Raw genomic sequence first — 23203 nt, 5'->3', positions numbered from 1 at the left:
AGGACAAAATCTGAGCTGAGATCAGTCCAAGATCTGCCTTTTAAAATGGAATAAAGTGAAATGATGTGGTGAAATCTGCTGAAAGCTGTTCAACAACAAGTGCTGCTGGAAGTGTTTTCATCAAGAGCTCATTAACATTTTAAAGGAGGAATGGACTTTATTCCAGCAGCAGCTCAAAGCAGGAGATTCATATTTATCTGGACATTTGAATGAAAACATTCAGGATTAAATAAATGTCTTTAAAATGTCCTGCTTTTATTTCTGCTGTATTGAAGTTTCATTTGGATAATTTTCCACTACAAATCTTTGAAATCTTCAGTTTTTATCTTTGAACCTTCAGAAAATTTCTCTGAATAAGAAGAAAAAGTTGAATAAAAGTTTAAATAAATAAAGACAGCAGTAAAGAAGAAACTCCCTCAGCTCAGTATGTTTGTGACTCTGTCTGAGATGGAGGTGAAATATGTGAACCTGGGTTGTGGTTTACTGCTCTCTTCATGTCACAAACACTGTTTGACATCTGTTCATCTGAAGGTTTTTGTACAGGCTGCAGGGATCATTTCTCACTGTGGAGGTAGATAGATAGACTTCCTTCCTACAGCTGCAGTAGTAGGTGGCTGAATGATCGAGTTTAACTTTCTGTATCTGCAACTCACAGCCGTTCTGTTTATTCACAGCCGAGAAATCATCTTCCTGAGTGTGATTGAAAACTTTTTTAACATCACCATCTTTTTTGTTAATATAAAGAATCACTCTGAATGTTTCTGTTTCTTTCTTCTGGAACCATAATACTTCATCATAATCACACTGGTCAGTTCGTCCACAGCTGAAGGAGACACTTTGACCAACTCTCCTGGTCAGTGTTAACTGGTCCTGAATCAGCTCTGCTGCCATGGCAACCAGCGCTGTGGAGACACAGACAGACAGATGAAGGTCAGTGTGACAGTGTTTGTTCCAGGTGGAGTTTGTTGGCTCCTGATTGGCTGGAAACACTCACCTGAACACAGACAGCACAGAGCAGCAGCTGGGAGGAAAAGCATTTTGTGCAGTGGTGTTTCCTCTGGTGAACCTGGGGAGAAGTGGCGCTCTGATGCAGCCGAGGCCCAACAAGGATGAGCTGTGAGATCAGAGCAGGGCCACGTGCTTTCTAACAGCTCCTCAGAGCTCCCATCAGCCCCTGCGGCCCACAGATAAGACCGCTGCTGCTGACTGACAGCTCAGCTCAAGCTGCTGTGTGGTTTCATGGTCTTGATTTGAATCTGACAGCAGATGAACAAAATGGGGTCACATGATGCAGAAAGACTAGAAAACATTCATGTTCCCACAAACACATTCAGCTTGGTGGTGAATTTAGTAACACACACTGTTATCTGTTGTTGAACAGCTGGGATGAAAATACACAACTACAAATCCACACAGCTCCTCAACTCTGATTGAACTCTTCAGCGTGTTTGACTTCATTCAATAATGGAGCTGAATTTCTACTGACCTTCATTCTTTTCCCACTCTGTCTTCAGACGTGACGGATTTAGTTTGTCATGTTGTTCTTCATCATGTTTCCATCATGCAAACAAAGTGCTGTCAGTGTTCAGCTCTCAAACAGCTCACCTTCAGTTCCACTGACACACTGATGCCTGTGAATTCATTTCAAAGGGACATTTTTATCAGTGCTGCAGTCTGTCCTTCACTCACATGGGTTGTTATGGATCACATGCTGGAACAGGAGATTTCCTCTGACCCACAAACACAACTGCACTGCTGTCACTGTGCTGCTTATTGGGCTGTGAATGTTGTCAGAGCAGCTTTTCAATACCGAGCTGAAGATGTGGCTGTTGTGCTGCTTTTCATTCACAGTCAGTGTTGACAACATGGAAAGTAGAGCTCAGGAGGTGCAGCTGAAGCTTTTGCTTCTTTCATCATTACTTATGGAGATGACACAGTGATGTCACTGAAATGCTTTTGTATTCAGAGCTTTTATTGATCCTTTAAGAGTGACAGCATCATGACACTTTCTCCAGTCTGACCCTCACTTGGAACACAATCAAACATACTGGGACATGTGGGAAAGGATCACAGTGTTCATACTGTACACATCTGAGAACATCCACAGGAAGACACTTTATCATTTACATGTTGGTTCTGTCATTTTAACATCTTCCAAAGCCACATTCTTCCTGGAAATGATGTTGTACACTGTATGCTGACAGCAGAAATAATCCCATTCTGCTTGTAAGCAGCTCTGAATAGAAACAACCATGACTCCACTGTTATTACTGTGTTATGTTGATGCATGAAAACAGCTGAATGATTGTGCTGTAAACACTGAGAACAGCCTGCAGATGTGGCTGTTGTCTTACTTTTGCTTCACAGTCAGTGCAGACAGCATTCAAAGCAGCTTCAGAGATAAATGTGGAATCAAACAGAGTTCAGGAGCTGCAGGTTACATCTTCATGTGAAGCCATGAGCTGATTATGTCATTCTTCTTCATATAGATGACTCAGTAAAGATGAAATGACTTTATGTCCTCAATGTTTGCTGTTTCTAAGAAGTTTCTTCAGTCTGACCCGACTTGTAACAGGATCAAATATGTTGGGACTCGTGGGAAAGTGACTCATTTGGACCATCCATACAAAGACACTTTCTCATGTCTCTGTTTACTTTGTTGTTTGAAGACATTTTTAAAGATGCTCTGAATAGAAATAATATTCATGAACTAGAAAATTTCAGAAGAAATTTTGATGGGTGCCAAGCTGCTGAGACATATGAGTTAATGTGCTGAGAGTTTAAGGTCAAATTGAAGGTCAACCATTATATGATCATAATCCAGTCTGAAATATGAGATTCTGGCTTGTTCTGGTGAAATCTGCCTGCTTTAGACACATAAGGCCCGGTTGATCTGTTCAGAATCATGGAAAACATATGAGCTAGCTTGCCATGAAGCTGTTATCACAACTGATGTGTTGAAAGTAATGGAAACATATGAGTTAGTGCGCGCTATCGCGCGCATTTGTGTCGTCAGGGGCTGCCATGAAGCTGTTATCACAACTGATGTGTTGAGAGTAATGGAAACATATGATCTCATGATCAGCTGGCATGAAGCTGTTTAACCATTTTGGCTGCCCTGCTGCTGACCTGCTGCTGCCCTTCTGCTGCCCTCCTGCTGCCCTTCTGCTGCCCTGCTCTTGCCCTTCTGCTGCCCTTCTGCTGCCCTGCTGCTGCCCTTCTGCTGCCCTGCTGCTGCCATGCTGCTGCCCTTCTGCTGCTGCCCTTCTGCTGCTATGTTTACTCTGCCCTCATCAGCCATCTTGGCTGCCGTTGTGTCAAAGCTGTATAAGCTATTAACAAGCCCTTTACCACAGTTAAAGCTGAGTCTTTCCTGTCACACACAAACTTTGAATGATGTGTGTGTGACCTTGTATGGCTGAGTTACGAGACCTCCAATGTCCTCCTTTTAGGCCTTCTCCATTCATTTTCCCATTGACGATTTTCCCGCTTTTTCCCATTTATCCGCTATTCCTTTCGAGTAATGAGAGAGATAAATACAAGCACACTTCTGCCTATCGGCGTGCATGCAGCGATGTGTTTTTTATTTTAGTCGGACCTTCGCTGCGGGAGGGGTAGCGCGCCGAAAAACGTGACGGAAACGGAAAAATAATAAGTATTCACAATAGTAATATGTGTGCCCTGCCTTTGGCATTTGCACCCATGATTAACATCGTTTTAAACTGTATTTTCTACACTGTTTAACTTCTGGCTTTTGTTGCTCTGTCTCACATGTTCACAAAAGTCATCGAATCATCACCTTTTTACTGGAATTCATTAAATAATGTGTGTTCTGCAGTCAGAGATCACAGCACATAACTGCCATAATGAGGCTTTTTTACAACTCTACAAATTAGAAAATGTGTCAAAGATCAAAAGACAGATAATTGTTCTGAACACATCAAACAGTCCAAACTGTGTCCTCAGCTTCTGTCGACAGCGTCAGATTTTTCCAGAATCCTGAATAAATGAGGAAATGTGACGGTCAGCTTGTCCCTGAGGACCCCTTTCCCACTTCCTGTATGTGGTGAATGCAGCACTGCGACACATCCTCTGATAAGTCTGAGCTGATATCACAGCCGTCACAGCTTTAACATGTCAGCAGCATCTCTCCAACAGAGAAGATCTTTTTGGATGGAACTGATCAGCTGGAGGAAAACAAAATGGCTGCCATGTGAAATACAGCTGTGGAACATGTTTAAAGTGCTTCTGTCCACACCATCAGATGCCAACACTGTCAGGTTTTCTCTCTGATGGAGCTGACAGATCCTCCTTTAACCTCTTACATGATGAAACATCAGTTTTGCCCTTGGTGAAATATTCCATTGATATTTCATGCTTTCATCTACACACAGATGTAAATACAGCCTGATCTACATTCTTTAACCTTATTCTGTGCACCAGCGTTCCTCAGCTCTGGTCCTCGGGGGTCACTGCCCAGCATGTTTGAGATGTTTCCTTCTCCATCTCACCTGAGGGAGGTACTACCAAGTGAGAGTAACGGTTCAGCGAGCTCTGAGGTTTCAGCGCCATGAAGACGTCTCTCTTTTAACCTGCTAGATCACCATGGTAACTGAAGCTGAACTGGGTCGGAGCAGTTTTTGTTCAGTTTCAGATTAAATCGGCCATAAAAAGCGACAGAGTGTCAGAGTCTGTTCTGTTCTGAGATCTGTGTTTTAATGCAGTTTTTATTGCAGCGGTGCCTGATTTAAAAGCTAAGGTGATTGGATTCATTGCACAAGCTTTACTGATGAAACAGCCAGCAGCTAATGTGACTGTGTCAGCATGGCCTCAGTGAGCTGTAGAAGCTGTGGCTCCTAATTCAAAGTGTCAGAAAGCATCAGGGCTAATGCTGGCTGAGTAGATATCAGTGGGTGTAATCCTGTGAAGCACCAATTAAGCATTTAGATTTACTGTCGGGAACGTCCCTGGTCCCAGACATATTCAGGTGTTTGATTGCTGTTTCTTTGTGAAGAATGTGATGCTTTAACTTCTCCAGAATAAATAATCACATCATCAAGAAGCTGTCATCAAAGTTGGAGGTAATTATTTCATTTAGGACATCTAAAATGTGCCATCGATTTCCAGATTCTCAGGAGAAAATACTAGGTTTCATCCAGCTTCAATATATTTAATAATTAGGTCATAACAAGAATGTGCCGCCAAGCTGATGAAAAAGTTTGCCTTCATCATTATACGAGAGACACTGGTTGAGTTCCATTTAGCTGCTTCAGTTTCAGGGTCTTGATATTTCAGCTGAGAAGTCTAATTGTTGCATGTAAAGAAAAGCCATCTGTCCACTGCAGGGGCTGATGGGAGGTCAGCGGGACACCAGGTTTAGTGGTCTGTAAATGTTGGTAAAATGTTGCAACAGATCAGTGCTGCACCTGCAGATAAGAAGTATTTCAGTTTGAGTGAGCAGCATCAGAGAGTGAATGTACAGATCTCTGATGATGACTCTACATACAGGCATGAAACAGATGAGCTGAGAACACAAACCACATCAAACTCTGCTGCGTGTCCACAGCAGGGGCTGATGGGAGCTCTGAGGAGCTGTTAGAAAGCACGTGGCCCTGCTCTGATCTCACAGCTCGTCCTTGTTTGGCCTCGGCTGCATCAGAGCGCCACTTCTCCCCAGGTTCCCCAGAGGAAACACCACTGCACAAAATGCTTTTCCTCCCAGCTGCTGCTCTGTGCTGTCTGTGTTCAGGTGAGTGTTTCCAGCCAATCAGGAGCCAACAAACTCCACCTGGAACAAACACTGTCACACTGACCTTCATCTGTCCGTCTGTGTCTCCACAGCGCTGGTTGCCATGGCAGCAGAGCTGATTCAGGACCAGTTAACACTGACCAGGAGAGTTGGTCAAAGTGTCTCCTTCAGCTGTGGAACTGACCAGTGTGATTATGATGATTATGTATTCTGGTACCAGAAGAAAGAAACAGAAACATTCAGAAGGTTTATTCGTATTAACAAAAAAGATGGTCGTGTTTATAAAGGTTATGGTCACACTCAGGAAGATGATTTCTCGGCTGTGAATAAACAGAACGGCTGTGAGTTGCAGATACAGAAAGTTAAACCCGATCATTCAGCCACCTACTACTGCAGCTGTTGGAAGTGGGTCTCCACAGTGAGAAATGATCCCTGCAGCCTGTACAAAAACCTTCAGATGAACAGATGTCAAACAGTGTTTGTGACATGAAGAGAGCAGTAAACCACAGCCCAGGTTCACATATTTCACCTCCATCTCAGACAGAGTCACAAACATACTGAGCTGAGGGAGTTTCTTCTTTACTGCTGTCTTTATTTATTTCAGCTTTTATTCAACTTTTTCTTCTTATTCAGAGAAATTTTCTGAAGGTTCAAAGATAAAAACTGAAGATTTCAAAGATTTGTAGTGGAAAATTATCCAAATGATATATCCAAATGTTCCCAGCTGGTATTTTTCTACTCATAGAAACGCAATATCCGAAATATTATGTAGTATACAAATTTGATTAAATTTTAAGAGGGTCATGGTAGTCCCGCGTTTCACTGAGTTTCTTGACATCTGAGACTCATTGCATGAGAGATCTTGAGCACACAAGGACCCTCTCAGATGACCCCTGGGGGGGGGGGGGGGGGGGGGGGGGGGGGGGGTCCAACCTGCCGATACCCCCTCAGGACGCGACTCCCTCTCCATCTTCTCCCTCCGTTCATTCAAGACTACAATCAGACTTCCCGCGAGAAGGTGATGACGTTTCACTAGAACAACCTTTCTCGTTATAACGAGATATAAATCCCGTTATAACGAGATGCAGCTCCTTTATTTATTTCCTCGCTGCGGCAGCAATAAGCTTCCGTAGCTGGAGACAGGCAGGCTGAAAAATCCAGGGACAGAAACAGGTGAAAAACACACGAAGAAGTTCAGGATTGCAGAAGCAGAAGGCTGGAAACGCAGGGGGAAAAATCTCTGAGCATCTGGCACTGGAGAGAGGAAAGACTGCCGCTTAAGTAGGGAGCAGCGCAGGTGAAGGGAATCAGTAATCTGCCTTCAAAGACAGCTTAGAAGACTGAGACCATGACACATCATCCACATCATCACATGTCGTTATAACCTTTCTTCGCCTCGTGGGGCCCTTTTACTCCCAATTTACACCCAAATTGGACACAGCATCAACTGAAGCCTCCAATAAAACATACTAAATAGTTATTGGACCTTTTTAAGGCAAAATTTAATTTGGAACACTTTTCTCTAAGAAGTCACTTTTAGAAAAATGCAAGGATCTGTGTTTAGGTCACAGGTCAGGTTGGAGTGTTTCTTTGGATGCCGCCCGGGCCCCTTTGATCCAAGGGGGCTCACATTTTTCACAGAGGCTTGTCTAAGGGCCCTAAACAAAAATCTGGAAAAAGAAAGTTTCAGTACACTATTAAGCACAATTTACAGTGGGCTATTTTGGCACACTTTCCTCTTTGAGAAAGTGGCCCAAAATTCCCACTCACACTCCTTTAATCTCAAACCCTTTTCAAGGGCTCAATCCCTCGAACAGAAAAGTCTTCTTTCCAACCAAGTGCTCAGAGTGGGGGTGACTGATCAGTTTTACCATTTAAAGATGGATGAAAGGAGCCCATTTTTACCTAATTAAATTTGGGCCACTTTAAGCAGTAAAAAGTGCCCCATATTTACTCGCTTCAGTTTGTTGGCTAGGATCCCTGGCCTGGAACACCCAGCCACACTTAAAAACTCCTCCTCGGGCACATTTAAATTTAGTATGTCAGGGGGCCTGGAGCCTGTTTTTTTTACAAAGTACCATGAAGTACAAGGAGGCTCTGATGGGACTATGTGCCCAAGGAGGAGTGCTTAAGTGTGGCTGAGTTGTCCAGGCCAGGGCACTTTTAAGTTATAAAAGTTCCCCAAAGTGAAGCAAGTAAAAATGGGGCACTTTTAACAGATAAAACTACCCCAAAGTGAAGCAAGTAAATATGGCACACTTTCTATTTGTAAAAAGGTTCGAAAATACAGCATGTAAACAAAAGGTTCACTTTGGCACACTTTTGTCATTGAAAAAGTGTGCCGAATTGGACTCATTTTAGCGGATGGTCCAATTTGGCACACTTCTCTGATGGCACCGGTGTTCGAAAGTGAATACTCGCTCAACTTAAACGCCACCTGATGTTGATAAAAGATAAAGGTGGCCCAAAGTGCACAGGGGGCTCCCACTCCCTAGGTGTCCTAAGAGATTAAACCCACCTCAGGCTAGATGGAACCTGTTCTTTAACCATTTTAACTTTCATCTCTCCTACAGACCATGTTCCCAGGATCTCAGACCAGATGCTTTCTCTTTGTTATTTAAGAAGTGTGCGGCTACTAGAGCTCTTCGGCCCATTATTCCAGAATTTTGTATGGTGGCTTGGGAGACTGCATCCCGGGTTAAACAGGCTCTTGTTGGGGTTCAAATCCCAGAAGCCTGTCCTCCGCACAGACTGTTCATTCCCCCCGATCTTCGAGGCCATGTTATTCATAGGGGCCATGCATCAAGTTTTTCCTGCCATCCGGGAGTCAGGAGGACTGTTCTTATTATATCCCAGAGGTTCTGGTGGCCTGCCATGGAGAAAGAGGTGGGAAGGTATGTGGCCGCCTGTGATATTTTTGCTCGTTGCAAGGCCTCTAGGACACCTCCTGCTGGTCTTCTGCATCCTCTTCCCATACCCACTAGACCCTGGGCTGACATTTCCTTGGACTTTGTTACCGTCCTCCCTTCATCTGACGGTAGAACCACTATTCTCACCGTTGTTGACCGCTTCTCGAAGATGGTTCACTTTGTTCCTTTGCCAAAGTTACCTTCTGCTAGAGAGACTGCTGAGGCCTTGCTTAATCATGTGTTCAAGTTTCATGGTTTTCCAAGAAGTATTGTCCTTGATCGGGGTCCCCAGTTCGTCTACCGGTTCTGGACAGCCTTCTGCTCACTGATTGGCGCCCAAGTGAACCTATCGTCGGGGTATCATCCACAACGGCCAGATTGAGAGACTTAACCAGGAACTGGAGACAGGTTTTGGGCAGCCAGGTTGAGGGTTTTGGATGCGCAAAGCCCTAAATCATGGAGTAGACAGCTTATGTGGACTGAATTTGCTATTTCCAATGTGCTTCCACTTTGTTTTCTCCCTTCCAGTGTGTCTATGGGTACCAGCCGCCCCTGTTTCCGGACCTAGAGAGGGAGGTCAGGGTTCTGCCTTGGCAATGGTTCGTAGAGACCGAAGGTTCTGGGCTCGTCAAACCCTCCTGAAGAAGTCTGGCCACTACAAGATGGCTGCTGACCGCAGGTTTGCATCTGCTCCTCCTCTCCAGACGGGACGGAGGGTTTGGCTTTCTACACGAAACCTCAACCAACGTGGAGTGTCACGGAAGCTCGCACCTCGCTTTGTTGGACCGTTCCCCATTTGCTACCCGTGTACCAGACCCTAGAATTAATAAACCGACATTGATTTTGGAATACCTTCTGTCTGACTTCTTTTCCCTGCTGCTGGTGTCTTGCTGGCAGCCAGCTCCAAATAACATGGATCACTTCCCATTTTTTGCCTCAGTGCCTGTCAGACATATTGAAAAGTTGAGCCAGAATCTGAGCCCCTGTTGTAGCTGCTTTCTGTTGCTGCTGCAGAGGAGCTTACATGCACATCCAGAGCAAAATGAAGAACATTTCAGAATAACACGCGGCTAAAAGAAGAGACCAGAACAGACAGTCATGTTGATCTGAACATGAGAGAAACACATCATGGAGCTGAAATATGATCCTGCTTCATCATTTGGGCTGTTCAGCTCAGCTGACACATTCAACAGCAGACAGGTTTTTGTATCAGTCTCAATCACTGTGTGGAGGAAGGTGGTTGTTCTTCATCTTTGGCTCTGGGACTAAACTGTATGTAACAGGTAAGAACAAACATTTCTTTTCCTTCAGTTGTTTTATTGTAGAAGTTAAAATGTGTTTAAAGTCAGTTTCTGCTGCTTCAGGCTTTACATGTTAGTTTTTTCATCATTAGTAGAGAATTCATCATGCAGCCATTGTTCCAGAAGAAAAGCTCAATCATTGCTGAAAATATGTTGAAATCTCACTGAACAACTAAACTTATTCTTTATTTCTGCAAATATTAGTGATGTTCCAAAGATTTAGGATCTGATCATCTCACTGATTCTGTCACATCTGTTGTTTTTGGAAGAAAAGATATTTGATGTTTTTCATAATTCAGCACGAGTTTGAAAATGTTTCTGAGAAATATTTTCATGTAAAATCATTAGAAGATAATTAATGAATGATTTTGAAATGTTCCATTTGTTCTTCTTATTATTAGATATATCCGTACATGAAGTTAAATAGAAGGTTAAAAGTGGATGAAAAATGATCAACAATAGAAGTGGAGTAAACAGCTGTTAATTAATCTTCATAGAAAACATTGGTGGACGTATAACGGCTCAAACTCACTTCGTTTTATTTTGCCTTTCTGATATAAATCTAAATAGTAAAGGAGAAAATCTGTTTTACAAAGTAGTTGGAGGCAAATATGAAGTCTGACTTAAAGCCCATATTTGACTTTAACATTAAAGCAGAACGCTACAATTAAAGTTCTACATGTTTTATATCACATTTGGGATTAAAGTTTGACCTGTTTGTACAGTTCAGTTTTATTTGTTTAAATCTCACGGAACAACTGAACTTAACTGTTAGTGATGTCACAGATATTTAGTTATTGATCATCTCAGTGATTCTGTTGGCTTGATCTTTATTGCAGGAGATTTGATGTTAAATATTAGTTTTATATCTGTGTGCTTCTGTATTTTAAATCAATTATAACTAAAAATAAGTCCATGAGACAATTACACGCTCAGATGTTTATCTTTTTCAGACAAAAAATTGGAAAATCAGCTCAAAAAAGAAGAGAAAATAACTGAAGATGAAACATGTTTGAAGGAAATTTTGCGCACATTTTAGTCAGAAAGTTAAATTTTGACAGACAATATGAGGCAACTTATTAAAGCACAAACGCTTCTGTTTGTATGTTTCAAGACTGATGAACAAAATGGAAAAATAAGAAGAAAAGTGTAATATTAAGAAATAAGTTTAATATAAAGAAGAAAAGTGTTTGGATGTAAATATGTAACACGTGTCAAATATGTCCTTTTAAAATGAAATCATTCTATCATCATTAATTGGATCATAGATGTGATCGTTATAAATCTACGGAAACTTTTACACACATGAACTCTTTGTTGTATTTGTCTTTATTTAGAAAAGTTTAAACCGGCTGAAAAATCACTGAAAAAATCTGATTTGCTGTTTTCTGGTGATTAGACCACAGTAAATGTTGGTGAAAATGAGATTTCCGTCCATCCATTTTCTATAGCCGCTCCATCCTATTCAGGGTTGGAGGGGCTGGAGTCTATCCCAGCTGCCACTGGGCGAGAGGTGGGGTACACCCTGGATGGGTCACCAGTTCATCACAGGGCCACAGATACATGATATTAAAGTGTCTGACATCATATTTCATTTCAAAGAGCAATAAAAGATGAAAGAAGTTGTATAATAACTCAGTTTTATTGTAATAAACCACGTCCACCTGTTCCACACGGTGACATGAGGTGATGAGTGTGTTTGATATGAAGCTGAATACAGTGTATGTAGTGAACTTTGTGCTGTATTGATGAGGAGTTTAGTGATCAGAGTCCATGTAGTTTCCAGGATCAGACTGAATGCAGTGCAGTGCTGGAAGCTGCTGCTGACTGTGTGAATGTGTGTGTGTGCTGCTTGTTGCTGCTGTCAAACTTCAGATGAGCAGGTAGTGAAGCCCGTGGTGAGCGTGTACCCAGCAGCATCCAGAGTCCACCTGGAGGGGAAGAGCTCCCTGCTGTGTCTGGCCTCAGACATGTTTCCTCCTCTGGTCCAGTTCTCCTGGAAAAGACAGAAGAAGAACGGTGGTCTGGAGGAGCTGCCCCCTGCTGAGGGAGAGCAGCTGGAGCTCAGAGAGTCGGGACGCACCGCCGCCATCAGGATTGTTGATCGGGATCCTTTCGACACGTATAAATACAGCTGCTACGTGGAGCACGAGGGGGGCACAGTGGAGGCCCAAACACAGCAAGGTAATGAAGGCTTGGTGACTGTGTTCAGCAGTGATTCAGCTTCATGTGGAAGAGAGCAGAGGAGCAGAGGACTGACATTTCTCACTGCAGCTCCAACATTTTCTGTTTCAGACGTTTCTCCTTGGCTTCTTCAGAGGTTCCAGAGACAAGTGAAGCTGCTGTGCCTGCTGTACACGGTGCTGATAGTGAAGAGTCTGGTGTACTGCTGTGGACTCTCTCTGCTGATGATCCTCAGAAACAAGGGACCGTCCACCAGCTGCACACATGCTGACTGACTGTTTTCTGCTCGCCTTTTCTCACCATCAAATCTCATCCATTCATCACTTTGATCAGTATTCACAAACCTTACTGAGGATGTGTTGCAGAAACTGAATGAAGCTGAATTATTAGCTGCCTTGTAGATATTTCAGCATTTAACAACATTTCTCTCTTTTTAATATTCTCTATATGCACAGTGTGGCTGCTTCTTCACATTTATTCACTTCAATATTCTCAATAAAGTGAAAAATAACCTTGTTGCTGTTTGTTTCTCTGCTTGTTTGCAGGTTAGGTATGTTGACAGCCATTTGACTGTGGTTTTAAGTCTCTTCCTCTCATTTAATTTGCTCTCTTTATTCCTCTCTTACCCTGTGAATAAATGAATAAATAAAGAAGTGATTGAGCTCAGTTCAGCTGTGTGGGTGGAGGGCTCAGTGGTAAAAAGGTTTCCAGAAAGCAGAGAAAAGACCAACAGCAGAGAGGGGGGGGGGTGATGAGTGTGTGCAGCAGCAGATATGAATCTGTTCTCAGTGGTTATTAGGACAGAAAAAAAACCTGACTTCCTTTCCTGCAGCTGTGTGGGTTTCTGCTCTGCAGCCTCCACACCGTTAGCTGTGGCTTTGCTCTTTAATAACACAATGACAGTTACCGTCTGTGTTCTTCATCTGTGAGAGAAACAGCTCAAACCATCAACTCAGAGCTGAGAAATGAGCCTTGATGGAATAAAAGGAGCAGAAACCTCCTGTTGAACATCTGTTGGTGACCGTCAATAAGACAGAAGGTCAAACTCATCTTCTGCTAAATTTCTCCTCTGTAACAAATGTGAAAAGTGTTAAAGTTGATGCCACCAGAGAGTTTCCAGCTGTTCTAAGAAACAATGCAGCCGCCTGTACTTCTGTTCTGGTTGATCAGAGCAACACAAACCACACTGAGACAGACACACAAACCATGATACAAACAAGTCCTGATGTTCGGCTGCTCTCAGCACAAAAGCAGGACGTCCATGTTGCTTCAGCTCCAGTCTCCTTATTTCAGAGGCTGATAGTTGATTAAAAACCTCCTGCAGAGCCGTCAGAGGAGTCTGTTGGTCTCAGTCAGAGCTGAATTTCTATCCAGTTCACCTCAAACTGCTTTGGCCTCTGTGGACCTGCTCTCCACTGGTTTCCTTCGTACTTATCAGACAAAGTATTCAGAGTCCCTGTTGGCAGCTTTAGTTCTTCAGCTGCTCTCACGTTTTGTGGAGTCCCACAGGGCTCAGTCCTGGCTCATGTCCTTTGTCATCTCAGCCCGTGTCTTAGCTTTGTTCCACTGATGACTCTGTTCTACGTCTCCTTACAAGTGAAAATCACAACAATGTGGATTCTCTGCCTTCCTGCCTTCCTGCCATTCAGAACCAGACGGCTTCTTATTTCCTGCAGCTAAACACAGATGAGACTGAAGTCCTTTCTCCTGGACCTGAGGGCTGTGCTAACAATGTGGCGCTACACCTTCCACCACAAACAACCAACAAAAAGCACTCAGCTGGAAACTTGGCAGCTGTTTTTGATCAATACCTGAACTTCAAGCAGCACATTAAGGCTCTGCTTCACTCCTGCTGTTTATGGCTGCCCACTCATTCCAGAACTTCATCTCAGATGCTGTTGGTCACTTTGAAATCCTTCATGGTCTGGCTCCACTTTCCATGTCACAGGTCTTAGTTCTGCACCTCCAGCCCTCAGATCAGAGACTCAGCTGTTGTTTCAGGCTCCACAGTTCAGACTTAGAACAAAGGGAACCGGGCTTTTACTGTTTTAGCTCCAAGAACGTGGAACAAACTCTCCGTCAGCATCAGAACAGCTGAGTCAGAGCCAGTTTCAAAGCTTTTAAAAAGCCTCCTGTACAGACCTGGATCTGGAGAATATCTTCTGAGGTCTGTTCTGACGTTTTAATGTTGCTCTCTGTTCTTTCTTTTCTTTAGGAATTCTTTTTGTGATGATCAATATTCTTATTGATCAACCCCACTGAGTAATGAGATACACCATGAGTGTGATTGAATATTTCAGAACAAACACGGTTTATTTATCTGTTTATTTTCAGCAAAAAAAAATGTTTATGAAAGAAAAACTGTGTGTTTGTTCAGTTTATTGTGTTACAGTGAAAAATAACCAACCTGCTTCACTCTGTATGAAATATTATAAAGAAACACAACAGCTGAAAAACACTGAAAATGATCCCATATGGACCAAACTGAAAGCAGGTCAGAGATAAAGAATCAAACTTTCCTTCAGAATTTACACTTCATGACAGCAAATATAAATGTGAACATATGTTTGTAAATTCTTACAGCAATTCTGTAAAATATGCACAAAAAGAGACATTTTAAAGCCAACAACAACACATCCTCAGTAAGGTTTGTGAATACTGATCAAAGTGATGAATGAGATGAATGGATGAGATTTGATGGTGAGAAAAGGCGAGCAGAAAACAGTCAGTCAGCATGTGTGCAGCTGGTGGACGGTCCCTTGTTTCTGAGGATCATCAGCAGAGAGAGTCCACAGCAGTACACCAGACTCTTCACTATCAGCACCGTGTACAGCAGGCACAGCAGCTTCACCCTGCACTCAGACTGGAAGGACACTGACACACACACAGGAACAGGTCATTCTCCTCAGATCATTGATCAAATATAAAGTCCAAATATAAACAGGTTATTATGAGCTGAAGCTGAGTGATTGATTTTCTTTTTGCGTCCACTTGGGGGCAGAAGAACTCCACAACAACTAACTAACTGATCTCTGACATATTATGGTCTGTCTGCTGTTTGGCGCTGAGCAGCTAGTGAACAGTGGCTTTATCACAGCTTGTCTGATGAAGATATTCATGAGTGGAACTTTCAGATTGAGTCCCTAAAGCTGTTGTAGCGCCCTCATTGGACAGTGGAGCTGTCCATGCAGAGAGGCAGCAGGTGATCTTACAGTCAGCTTGCTGCAGAGCTGGCAGGTCTGCTGGATCTCTCTCTGGAGGACAGGAGGCTGCTGGAGCTGGAAGCTCTGAAACAGAAAAGGAGTCAAATGTTTGGAGCTGCAGTGAGAAATGTCAGTCCTCTGCTCCTCTGCTCTCTTTGACAGCGTCTCCACATGAAGCTGAATCACTGCTGAACACAGTCACCAAGCCTTCATTACCTTGCTGTGTTTGGGCCTCCACTGTGCCCCCCTCGTGCTCCACGTAGCAGCTGTATTTATACGAGCTGTTCTCTTGCTGACGGATCAGCAAGATGGCGGCGGTGCGTCCCGACTCTCTGAGCTCCAGCTGCTCTCCCTCAGCAGGGGGCAGCTCCTCCAGACCACCGTTCTTCTTCTGTCTTTTCCAGGAGAACTGGACCAGAGGAGGAAACATGTCTGAGGCCAGACACAGCAGGGAGCTCTTCCCCTCCAGGTGGACTCTGGATGCTGCTGGGTACACGCTCACCACGGGCTTCACTACCTGCTCATCTGAAGTTTGACAGCAGCAACAAGCAGCACACACACACATTCACACAGTCAGCAGCAGCTTCCAGCACTGCACTGCATTCAGTCTGATCCTGGAAACTACATGGACTCTGATCACTAAACTCCTCATCAATACAGCACAAAGTTCACTACATACACTGTATTCAGCTTCATATCAAACACACTCATCACCTCATGTCACCGTGTGGAACAGGTGGACGTGGTTTATTACAATAAAACTGAGTTATTATACAACTTCTTTCATCTTTTATTGCTCTTTGAAATGAAATATGATGTCAGACACTTTAATATCATGTATCTGTGGCCCTGTGATGAACTGGTGACCCATCCAGGGTGTACCCCACCTCTCGCCCAGTGGCAGCTGGGATAGACTCCAGCCCCTCCAACCCTGAATAGGATGGAGCGGCTATAGAAAATGGATGGACGGAAATCTCATTTTCACCAACATTTGCTTTGCTCTAATCACCAGAAAACAGAAAATCAGATTTTTTCAATGATTTTTCAGCCGGTTTAAACTTTTCTAAATAAAGACAAATACAACAAAGAGTTCATGTGTGTAAAAGTTTCCGTAGATTTATAACGATCACATCTATGATCCAATTAATGATGATAGAATGATTTAACTTTAAAAGGACATATTTGACACGTGTTACATATTTACATCCAAATACTTTTCTTCTTTTTATTAAACTTATTTCTTAATATTACACTTTTCTTCTTATTTTTCCATTTTGTTCATCAGTCTTGAAACATACAAACAGAAGCGTTTGTGCTTTAATAAGTTGCCTCATATTGTCTGTAAAAATTGAACTTTCTGACTAAAATATGCGCAAAATTTCCTTCAAACATGTTTCATCTTCAGTTATTTTCTCTTCTTTTTTTTTAGCTCATTTTCCAAAACAATATTTTGTCTGAAAAAGATAAACATTTGAGCGTGTAATTGTCTCATGGACTTATTTTTAGTTAGAATTGATTTAAAATACAGAAGCACACAGATATAAAACTAATATTTAACACCAAATCTCCTGCAATAAAGATCAAGCCAACAGAATCACTGAGATGATCAATAACTAAATATCTGTGACATCACTAACAGTTAAGTTCAGTTGTTCCGTGAGATTTAAACAAATACAACTGAACTGTACAAACAGGTCAAACTTTAATCCCAAATGTGATATAAAACATGTAGAACTTTAATTGTAGCGTTCTGCTTTAATGTTAAAGTCAAATATGGGCTTTAAGTCAGACTTCATATTTGCCTCCAACTACTTTGTAAAACAGATTTTCTCCTTTACTATTTAGATTTATATCAGAAAGGCAAAATAAAACGAAGTGAGTTTGAGCCGTTATATGTCCACCAATGTTTTCTATGAAGATTAATTAACAGCTGTTTACTCCACTTCTATTGTTGATAATTTTTCATCCACTTTTAACCTTCTATTTAACTTCATGTACGGATATATCTAAAAAATAAGAAGAACAAATGGAACATTTCAAAATCATTCATTAATTATCTTCTAATGATTTTACATGAAAATATTTCTCAGAAACATTTTCAAACTCGTGCTGAATTATGAAAAACATCAAATATCTTTTCTTCCAAAAACAACAGATGTGACAGAATCAGTGAGATGATCAGATCCTAAATCTTTGGAACATCACTAATATTTGCAGAAATAAAGAATAAGTTTAGTTGTTCAGTGAGATTTCAACATGTTTTCAGCAATGATTGAGCTTTTCTTCTGGAACAATGGCTGCATGATGAATTCTCTACTAATGATGAAAAAACTAACATGTAAAGCCTGAAGCAGCAGAAACTGACTTTAAACACATTTTAACTTCTACAATAAAACAGCTGAAGGAAAATAAATGTTTGTTCTTACCTGTTACATACAGTTTAGTCCCAGAGCCAAAGATGAGGTAGTCGTATCTTCCTTCACACAGTGATTGAGACTGATACAAAAACCTGTCTGCTGTTGAATGTGTCAGCTGAGCTGAACAGCCCAAATGATGAAGCAGGATCATATTTCAGCTCCATGATGTGTTTCTCTCATGTTCAGATCAACATGACTGTCTGTTCTGGTCTCTTCTTTTAGCCGCGTGTTATCCTGAAATGTTCTTCATTTTGCTCTGGATGTGCATGTAAGCTCCTCTGCAGCAGCAACAGAAAGCAGCTACAACAGGGGCTCAGATTCTGGCTCAACTTTTCAATATGTCTGACAGGCACTGAGGCAAAAAATGTGAAGTGATCCATGTTATTTGGAGCTGGCCGCCAGCAAGACACCAGCAGCAGGGAAAAGAAGTCATTTAGAAGTCTGGACCCCGTTATTCAGTGAGGAGCCGGCCGAATTTGGATTGGACCAAATTGGAGCCTGGCTCCTGGAGGTCTGTGGAGGCGGCTTTTTGCAGAAAGACGGCCGAATTTCGAGCACTTTTCCCGGGGGAAAAGTGGACCAAATTGGAGCCTGGATCCTTGAGGTCGGGAGAACCAGTGGATTAGGGCGGTTGCTGGCGGCCACACGGCCGACTTTTGGGCACTTTTCTCAGTGGAAAAGTGGACCAAGCTGGGGCCTGGCTCCCGGTGGTCAGTTGCGACGGCTGTGGGGTGGTAAGCCGGTCAATTTTGGGACACTTTTCTCCGGGGAAAAGTGCGCCAAATTGGAGCTTGGCTCCTGGAGGTCGGTTGAGGCGGTGGATGAGGGCGACTGCTGGCGGCCAGATGGCTGATTTTCGGGCACTTTTCTTCGGGGAAACTGGTCCAAATTGGTGCCTTGCTCCTGGAGGTGGGGAGAAGCATTGCTTGGGAACCGGAGCTCCATCGGGTGCCAACGGGAGTGTTTGCCCGACAAAGAGTGCTTATGTGCGGGTGAGGTTGCAAGATCAGGGGTTCTGGAGCCTGGTTCTTTTCCAAAGTACCATGAAATACCAGGGTGTCACAATTTACGTTCTGTTTCATGTCTTGTCTTGTCACTTCCTGTTTTATTTTGAAGTATTAACAACTCCTCTCGTTTCAGGTAACTTGCCTTTCCTCCCGTGTCATGCGTCTCATTGTCTTCCCTGATTCCCAAGTGTTTCCACCTGTTCCCCTTGGACCCTCATGTGTATTTAGTCTGCGTCTCCCCTGGTCTCATTGCCAGTATGTTGTCTGCGTTTGAGCATCATTACCAGCCATTGTCTTGTTCCATGTGCCACATATTCCACGAGCCTGCAGTGAGCCATTCTCCTGCAGTGCTATTTTGTTTGTCAATTATTCTCGTCCATAGCCATAGTTTATTTATTGTAAGGTAAGTTTCATAGTCTTGTTTGTTCCTCTGTTGTGAAGGAGAGATTTTATGTTTTGTAACTTCCATAGCTCCGCTCCTCCTCCGCCATAGTTACCGAGGAGAGCGCTTAGGTTTCCATAGCCTTTTCTTTTGCGCTGCCAGGAGATCGCCCTGCATTGCTCTGTTTGTGTTTATTTATTTAAATAAACCTTCTGAACCCAGGAGACCCTGCATCTGTGTCCTAAGTCCCCACAGTTCTTGACCGAGGGGCTCTGATGGGACTGTGTGCCCGAGCAGGAGTGCTTAAGTGTGGCTGAGTTTTCCAGGTCAGGGACCCCAGTTCCCAAACTGATAAAAGTCCCACATAGTGAAGCAAGTAAAAATGGGGCACTTTTAAGTGATGAAAGTTCCCCAAGGTGAAATAAGTAAATATGGCACACTTTTCAACAGTTAAAAGAATGGGCACTTTTCTGACATATTTAAGTGTCCGAAATTGCAGCATATAAACGAATGATCCACTTTTTCACACTTTCATCATTGAAAAAAGTGTGCAGAATTGGACTCATTTTAGCGGAAGGTCCAATTTGGCACACTTTTCTGATGGCACGGGTGGCCGAAAGTGAACACTCGCTCAACTTAAACGCCACCTGGTGTTGATAAAAGATAAAGGTGACCAGAAGTGCACAGGGGGCTCCCAGTCCCTAGGTGTCCCCAAGACGTCCCCAAGTCAGCCGAGAGACATATTCTCTCCAACTTGTCCTGGGTTTTCCTCGGGGTCTCCTCCCAATGGGATGTGCCCAGAACTCCTCACCAGGGAGGTGTCCAGGAGGCATGCTAACCAGATGCCTGAGCGCCACATCTGGCTCCTCTCCTCTCGAGGCTCCCGGAACACCCCCAACAGGACTCCCCAAGACACGGTGGAACGCCTTCTCCTAGTCCACAAAACACATGTAGACTGGTTGGACGAACTCCCATGCACTCTCCACGAGACTGCTGAGGGTGTAGAGCTGGTCCACTTTTCCATGGCCAGGACAAAATCCACACTGTTCCTCTAGTACCCCCCAATAGACCTTACCAGGGAGGTTGAGGAGTGTGATTCCCCCTATAGTTGCAACACACCCACCGGTCCCCCTTTTAAATTAGGTGATCGTACACCCCGATCTGCCGGTCCAGAGGCACTGTCCCCGCTGTCCACGCAATGTTGCAGAGGCTTGTCAACCAAGACAGCCCTACAACATCCAGAGCCTTGAGGAACTCCGGACGGATCTCATCTACCCTCCGGGACTTTCCACCGAGGAGCTTTTTGACCACCTCGGCAACCTCAGCCCCAGTAATGGGAGGCCCCACATCCGAGTTCCCCGACTCTGCTTCCTCATTGGAAGGTGTGTTGGTGTGATTGAGGAGGTCCTTGAAGTATTGACGTCATAGTATAAGACTGCATTCCCCTTGGCCCGTCGGTACCCATCAGCTTCTTTCAGAGTCCCACTGGCCAAAAAGGCCCGATAGGATTCCTTCGTCAACTTGACGGCTTCCTTCATCACTGGTGTCCACCATCAGTTGGAGGAACCCATAAAATGTAGATCAGGGCCTGTTACACACTAAATACTGCAAGTCCTGCAAAACAGTTCTAACCAGCAACCTTTAACATTTACAGATCACAGAAACAGCAAAGAACCAATTCAGGGTCATATAAGCAAGCAACGAGTGTCCATCAGAATATACGAGCTCCAACTCAGTCTGCCAGAATTACAAAGACATGAGCAGAGAATCCACTAAAGTATTGCACAAGGCCCATTTCTTCCTCTGCCCTTTACTAAACTGTCCCAGGGCAGTTAATGTTACCATCCATTTCAAATAACTGGAGCCTTCATCTGATCTAATGGGAAGGAGGATTTAAGGAGAAGAAACAGCCACAGTCAGCATTAAAAGTGCTCCTCTTAAGATAATCGGAGGATAATATTAAAGATAAAACACACAAACAGGACTGAAGAAACTTGTAGAAATCTAAAGAAAAATCAATACCTTGTCAGTTTCCATTGAGTCAGAGGAGAGTTTCATCTCATGGCTGCAGTCATTCCAGGGCTTCACTCCACATCAGAACACACATGGAAGATGGGAAGCTATAACCAGGTCAGAACAAGCATGTCAGTGATATGTGGGAGATGTTACAGCACAAATAAAAGAGGCTTTTAAAGCTGTCCTAATGTTACAGGCTGACACAGCATATTTTCTGGCTGCCTTTATGGCAACACATGACACTGGATTGAGAACATCTCAGTCCAGACTGTTCTCATTTGTGGTTCCACGGTGGTGGAAGGAGCTACCAAGTGCTATCAGAGCAGGGGCGTCCCTCTCTACCTTCAAGAAGCTGTTGAAGACTCATCTCCCAGAGAACACCTCCTCTCCTAACACCTGAACACACCTCACCTGCTCTCACCTGCACTTCTGTACTTGTTCTACTTCTACTCTGTCATTTAGACAGATTTCTATGGCTGTAACACTCAGTGTATAGACCAGGGTTTCTGACTGCACTGGGATGCTGTTTCCTCACCTGTGAGTCACTTTGGATCAAAGCATCTGCTGAGTGACTAAATGGAAAAGACATTAATGTCCATAATGACTGTACAGAAACACTCCAACAGAACTGTGTATATGAGCTATCTTTGTAGAAACTGGATGTTTTGAAGTTTCATTTGGATCATTTTCCACTACAAATCTTTGAAAAGAAGAAAAAGTTGAATAAAAGCTGAAATAAATAAAGACAGCAGTAAAGAAGAAACTCCCTCAGCTCAGTATGTTTGTGACTCTGTCTGAGATGGAGGTGAAATATGTGAACCTGGGCTGTGGTTTACTGCTCTCTTCATGTCACAAACACTGTTTGACATCTGTTCATCTGAAGGTTTTTGTACAGGCTGCAGGGATCATTTCTCACTGTGGAGACTTATAACAGCTGCAGTAGTAGGTGGCTGAATGATCGAGTTTAACTTTCTGTATCTGCAACTCACAGCCGTTCTGTTTATTCACAGCCGAGAAATCATCTTCCTGAGTGTGATTGTAACCTTTATAAACACGACCACTATTTTTGACAATATAAAGAATCACTCTGAATGTTTCTGTTTCTTTCTTCTGGTACCAGTATACATAATCATAATCACACTGGTCAGTTCCACAGCTGAAGGAGACACTTTGACCAACTCTCCTGGTCAGTGTTAACTGGTCCTGAATCAGCTCTGCTGCCATGGCAACCAGCGCTGTGGAGACACAGACAGACAGATGAAGGTCAGTGTGACAGTGTTTGTTCCAGGTGGAGTTTGTTGGCTCCTGATTGGCTGGAAACACTCACCTGAACACAGACAGCACAGAGCAGCAGCTGGGAGGAAAAGCATTTTGTGCAGTGGTGTTTCCTCTGGGGAACCTGGGGAGAAGTGGCGCTCTGATGCAGCCGAGGCCAAACAAGGACGAGCTGTGAGATCAGAGCAGGGCCACGTGCTTTCTAACAGCTCCTCAGAGCTCCCATCAGCCCCTGCGGCCCACAGATAAGACCGCTGCTGCTGACTGACAGCTCAGCTCAAGCTGCTGTGTGGTTTCATGGTCTTGATTTGAATCTGACAGCAGATGAAGAAAATGGGGTCACATGATGCAGAAAGACTAAAAAACATTCATGTTCCCACAAACACATTCAGCTTGGTGGTGAATTTAGTAACACACACTGTTATCTGTTGTTGAACAGCTGGGATGAAAATACACAACTACAAATCCACACAGCTCCTCAACTCTGATTGAACTCTTCAACGTGTTTGACTTCATTCAATAATGGAGCTGAATTTCTACTGACCTTCATTCTTTTCCCACTCTGTCTTCAGACGTGACGGATTTAGTTTGTCATTAAGACAGGAAATGACAAGAGAAGACATGAATCAAAGCATAAATCTTGACACAGAGGGAGTAAATTACAAAGAAACAGCAGGTGAGACGATGGAAAGCAGGTGTGAAACATGACGTAAAGTCAACAAAATACTACAAAATAAAACAGGAAGTAAACTAACAAAGG

The 23203-nt window shown here is 43.4% G+C and overlaps 3 protein-coding genes across 3 annotated transcripts in view; 2 read left to right on the top strand and 1 right to left on the bottom strand.

Annotated features, from left to right (window-relative positions):
* LOC140268533 (immunoglobulin lambda-1 light chain-like) overlaps positions 1 to 12658 on the top strand; it is a 51389-nt gene extending 38731 nt beyond the window's left edge. The window contains exon 7 of the transcript XR_011907541.1: positions 12477 to 12658. The gene's annotated coding sequence lies outside the window, so the exon portion shown is untranslated. The remainder of the gene's footprint in view (positions 1 to 12476) is intronic.
* Positions 5673 to 12658, top strand: LOC140268553 (immunoglobulin lambda-1 light chain-like). The gene is made up of 4 exons (XM_072363464.1): positions 5673 to 5749; positions 5842 to 6154; positions 9895 to 9941; positions 11835 to 12658. The coding sequence occupies exons 1-4, from the start codon at positions 5707 to 5709 to the stop codon at positions 12416 to 12418; spliced, it is 987 nt and encodes a 328-aa protein (XP_072219565.1). The 5' UTR covers positions 5673 to 5706; the 3' UTR covers positions 12419 to 12658.
* A 1846-nt stretch (positions 12659 to 14504) lies between these two features.
* LOC140268534 (immunoglobulin lambda-1 light chain-like) lies at positions 14505 to 22553 on the bottom strand. The gene is made up of 6 exons (XM_072363449.1): positions 22496 to 22553; positions 22085 to 22403; positions 17773 to 17819; positions 15563 to 15871; positions 15356 to 15430; positions 14505 to 15017 (listed from the first exon to the last, which is right to left on the bottom strand). The coding sequence occupies exons 1-6, from the start codon at positions 22536 to 22538 to the stop codon at positions 14869 to 14871; spliced, it is 942 nt and encodes a 313-aa protein (XP_072219550.1). The 5' UTR covers positions 22539 to 22553; the 3' UTR covers positions 14505 to 14868.
* Between the last annotated feature and the right edge of the window lie 650 nt (positions 22554 to 23203).

Source organism: Leuresthes tenuis, unplaced genomic scaffold (assembly GCF_036924035.1).
Source record: "Leuresthes tenuis unplaced genomic scaffold, fLeuTen1.0.hap1 SCAF_14, whole genome shotgun sequence".
Lineage (NCBI taxonomy): Eukaryota > Metazoa > Chordata > Actinopteri > Atheriniformes > Atherinopsidae > Leuresthes > Leuresthes tenuis.
The sequence above is the reverse complement of the archived record's forward strand: the minus strand, read 5'-3'. Positions and strand labels throughout refer to the sequence as shown.

Excerpts from the sequence above, each read along its gene's own strand:
- LOC140268534 (XM_072363449.1), bottom strand. The coding sequence starts at position 22,538 with ATGCTTTTCCTCCCAGCTGCTGCTCTGTGCTGTCTGTGTTCAG. Across the intron at positions 22,404-22,495 it reads TCTGTGCTGTCTGTGTTCAG|CGCTGGTTGCCATGGCAGCA; the intron begins GTGAGTGTTTCC and ends GTGTCTCCACAG. Across the intron at positions 15,872-17,772 it reads GACTAAACTGTATGTAACAG|ATGAGCAGGTAGTGAAGCCC; the intron begins GTAAGAACAAAC and ends GTCAAACTTCAG.
- LOC140268553 (XM_072363464.1), top strand. The coding sequence starts at position 5,707 with ATGCTTTTCCTCCCAGCTGCTGCTCTGTGCTGTCTGTGTTCAG. Across the intron at positions 5,750-5,841 it reads TCTGTGCTGTCTGTGTTCAG|CGCTGGTTGCCATGGCAGCA; the intron begins GTGAGTGTTTCC and ends GTGTCTCCACAG. Across the intron at positions 6,155-9,894 it reads TACTACTGCAGCTGTTGGAA|GTGGTTGTTCTTCATCTTTG; the intron begins GTGGGTCTCCAC and ends GTGTGGAGGAAG.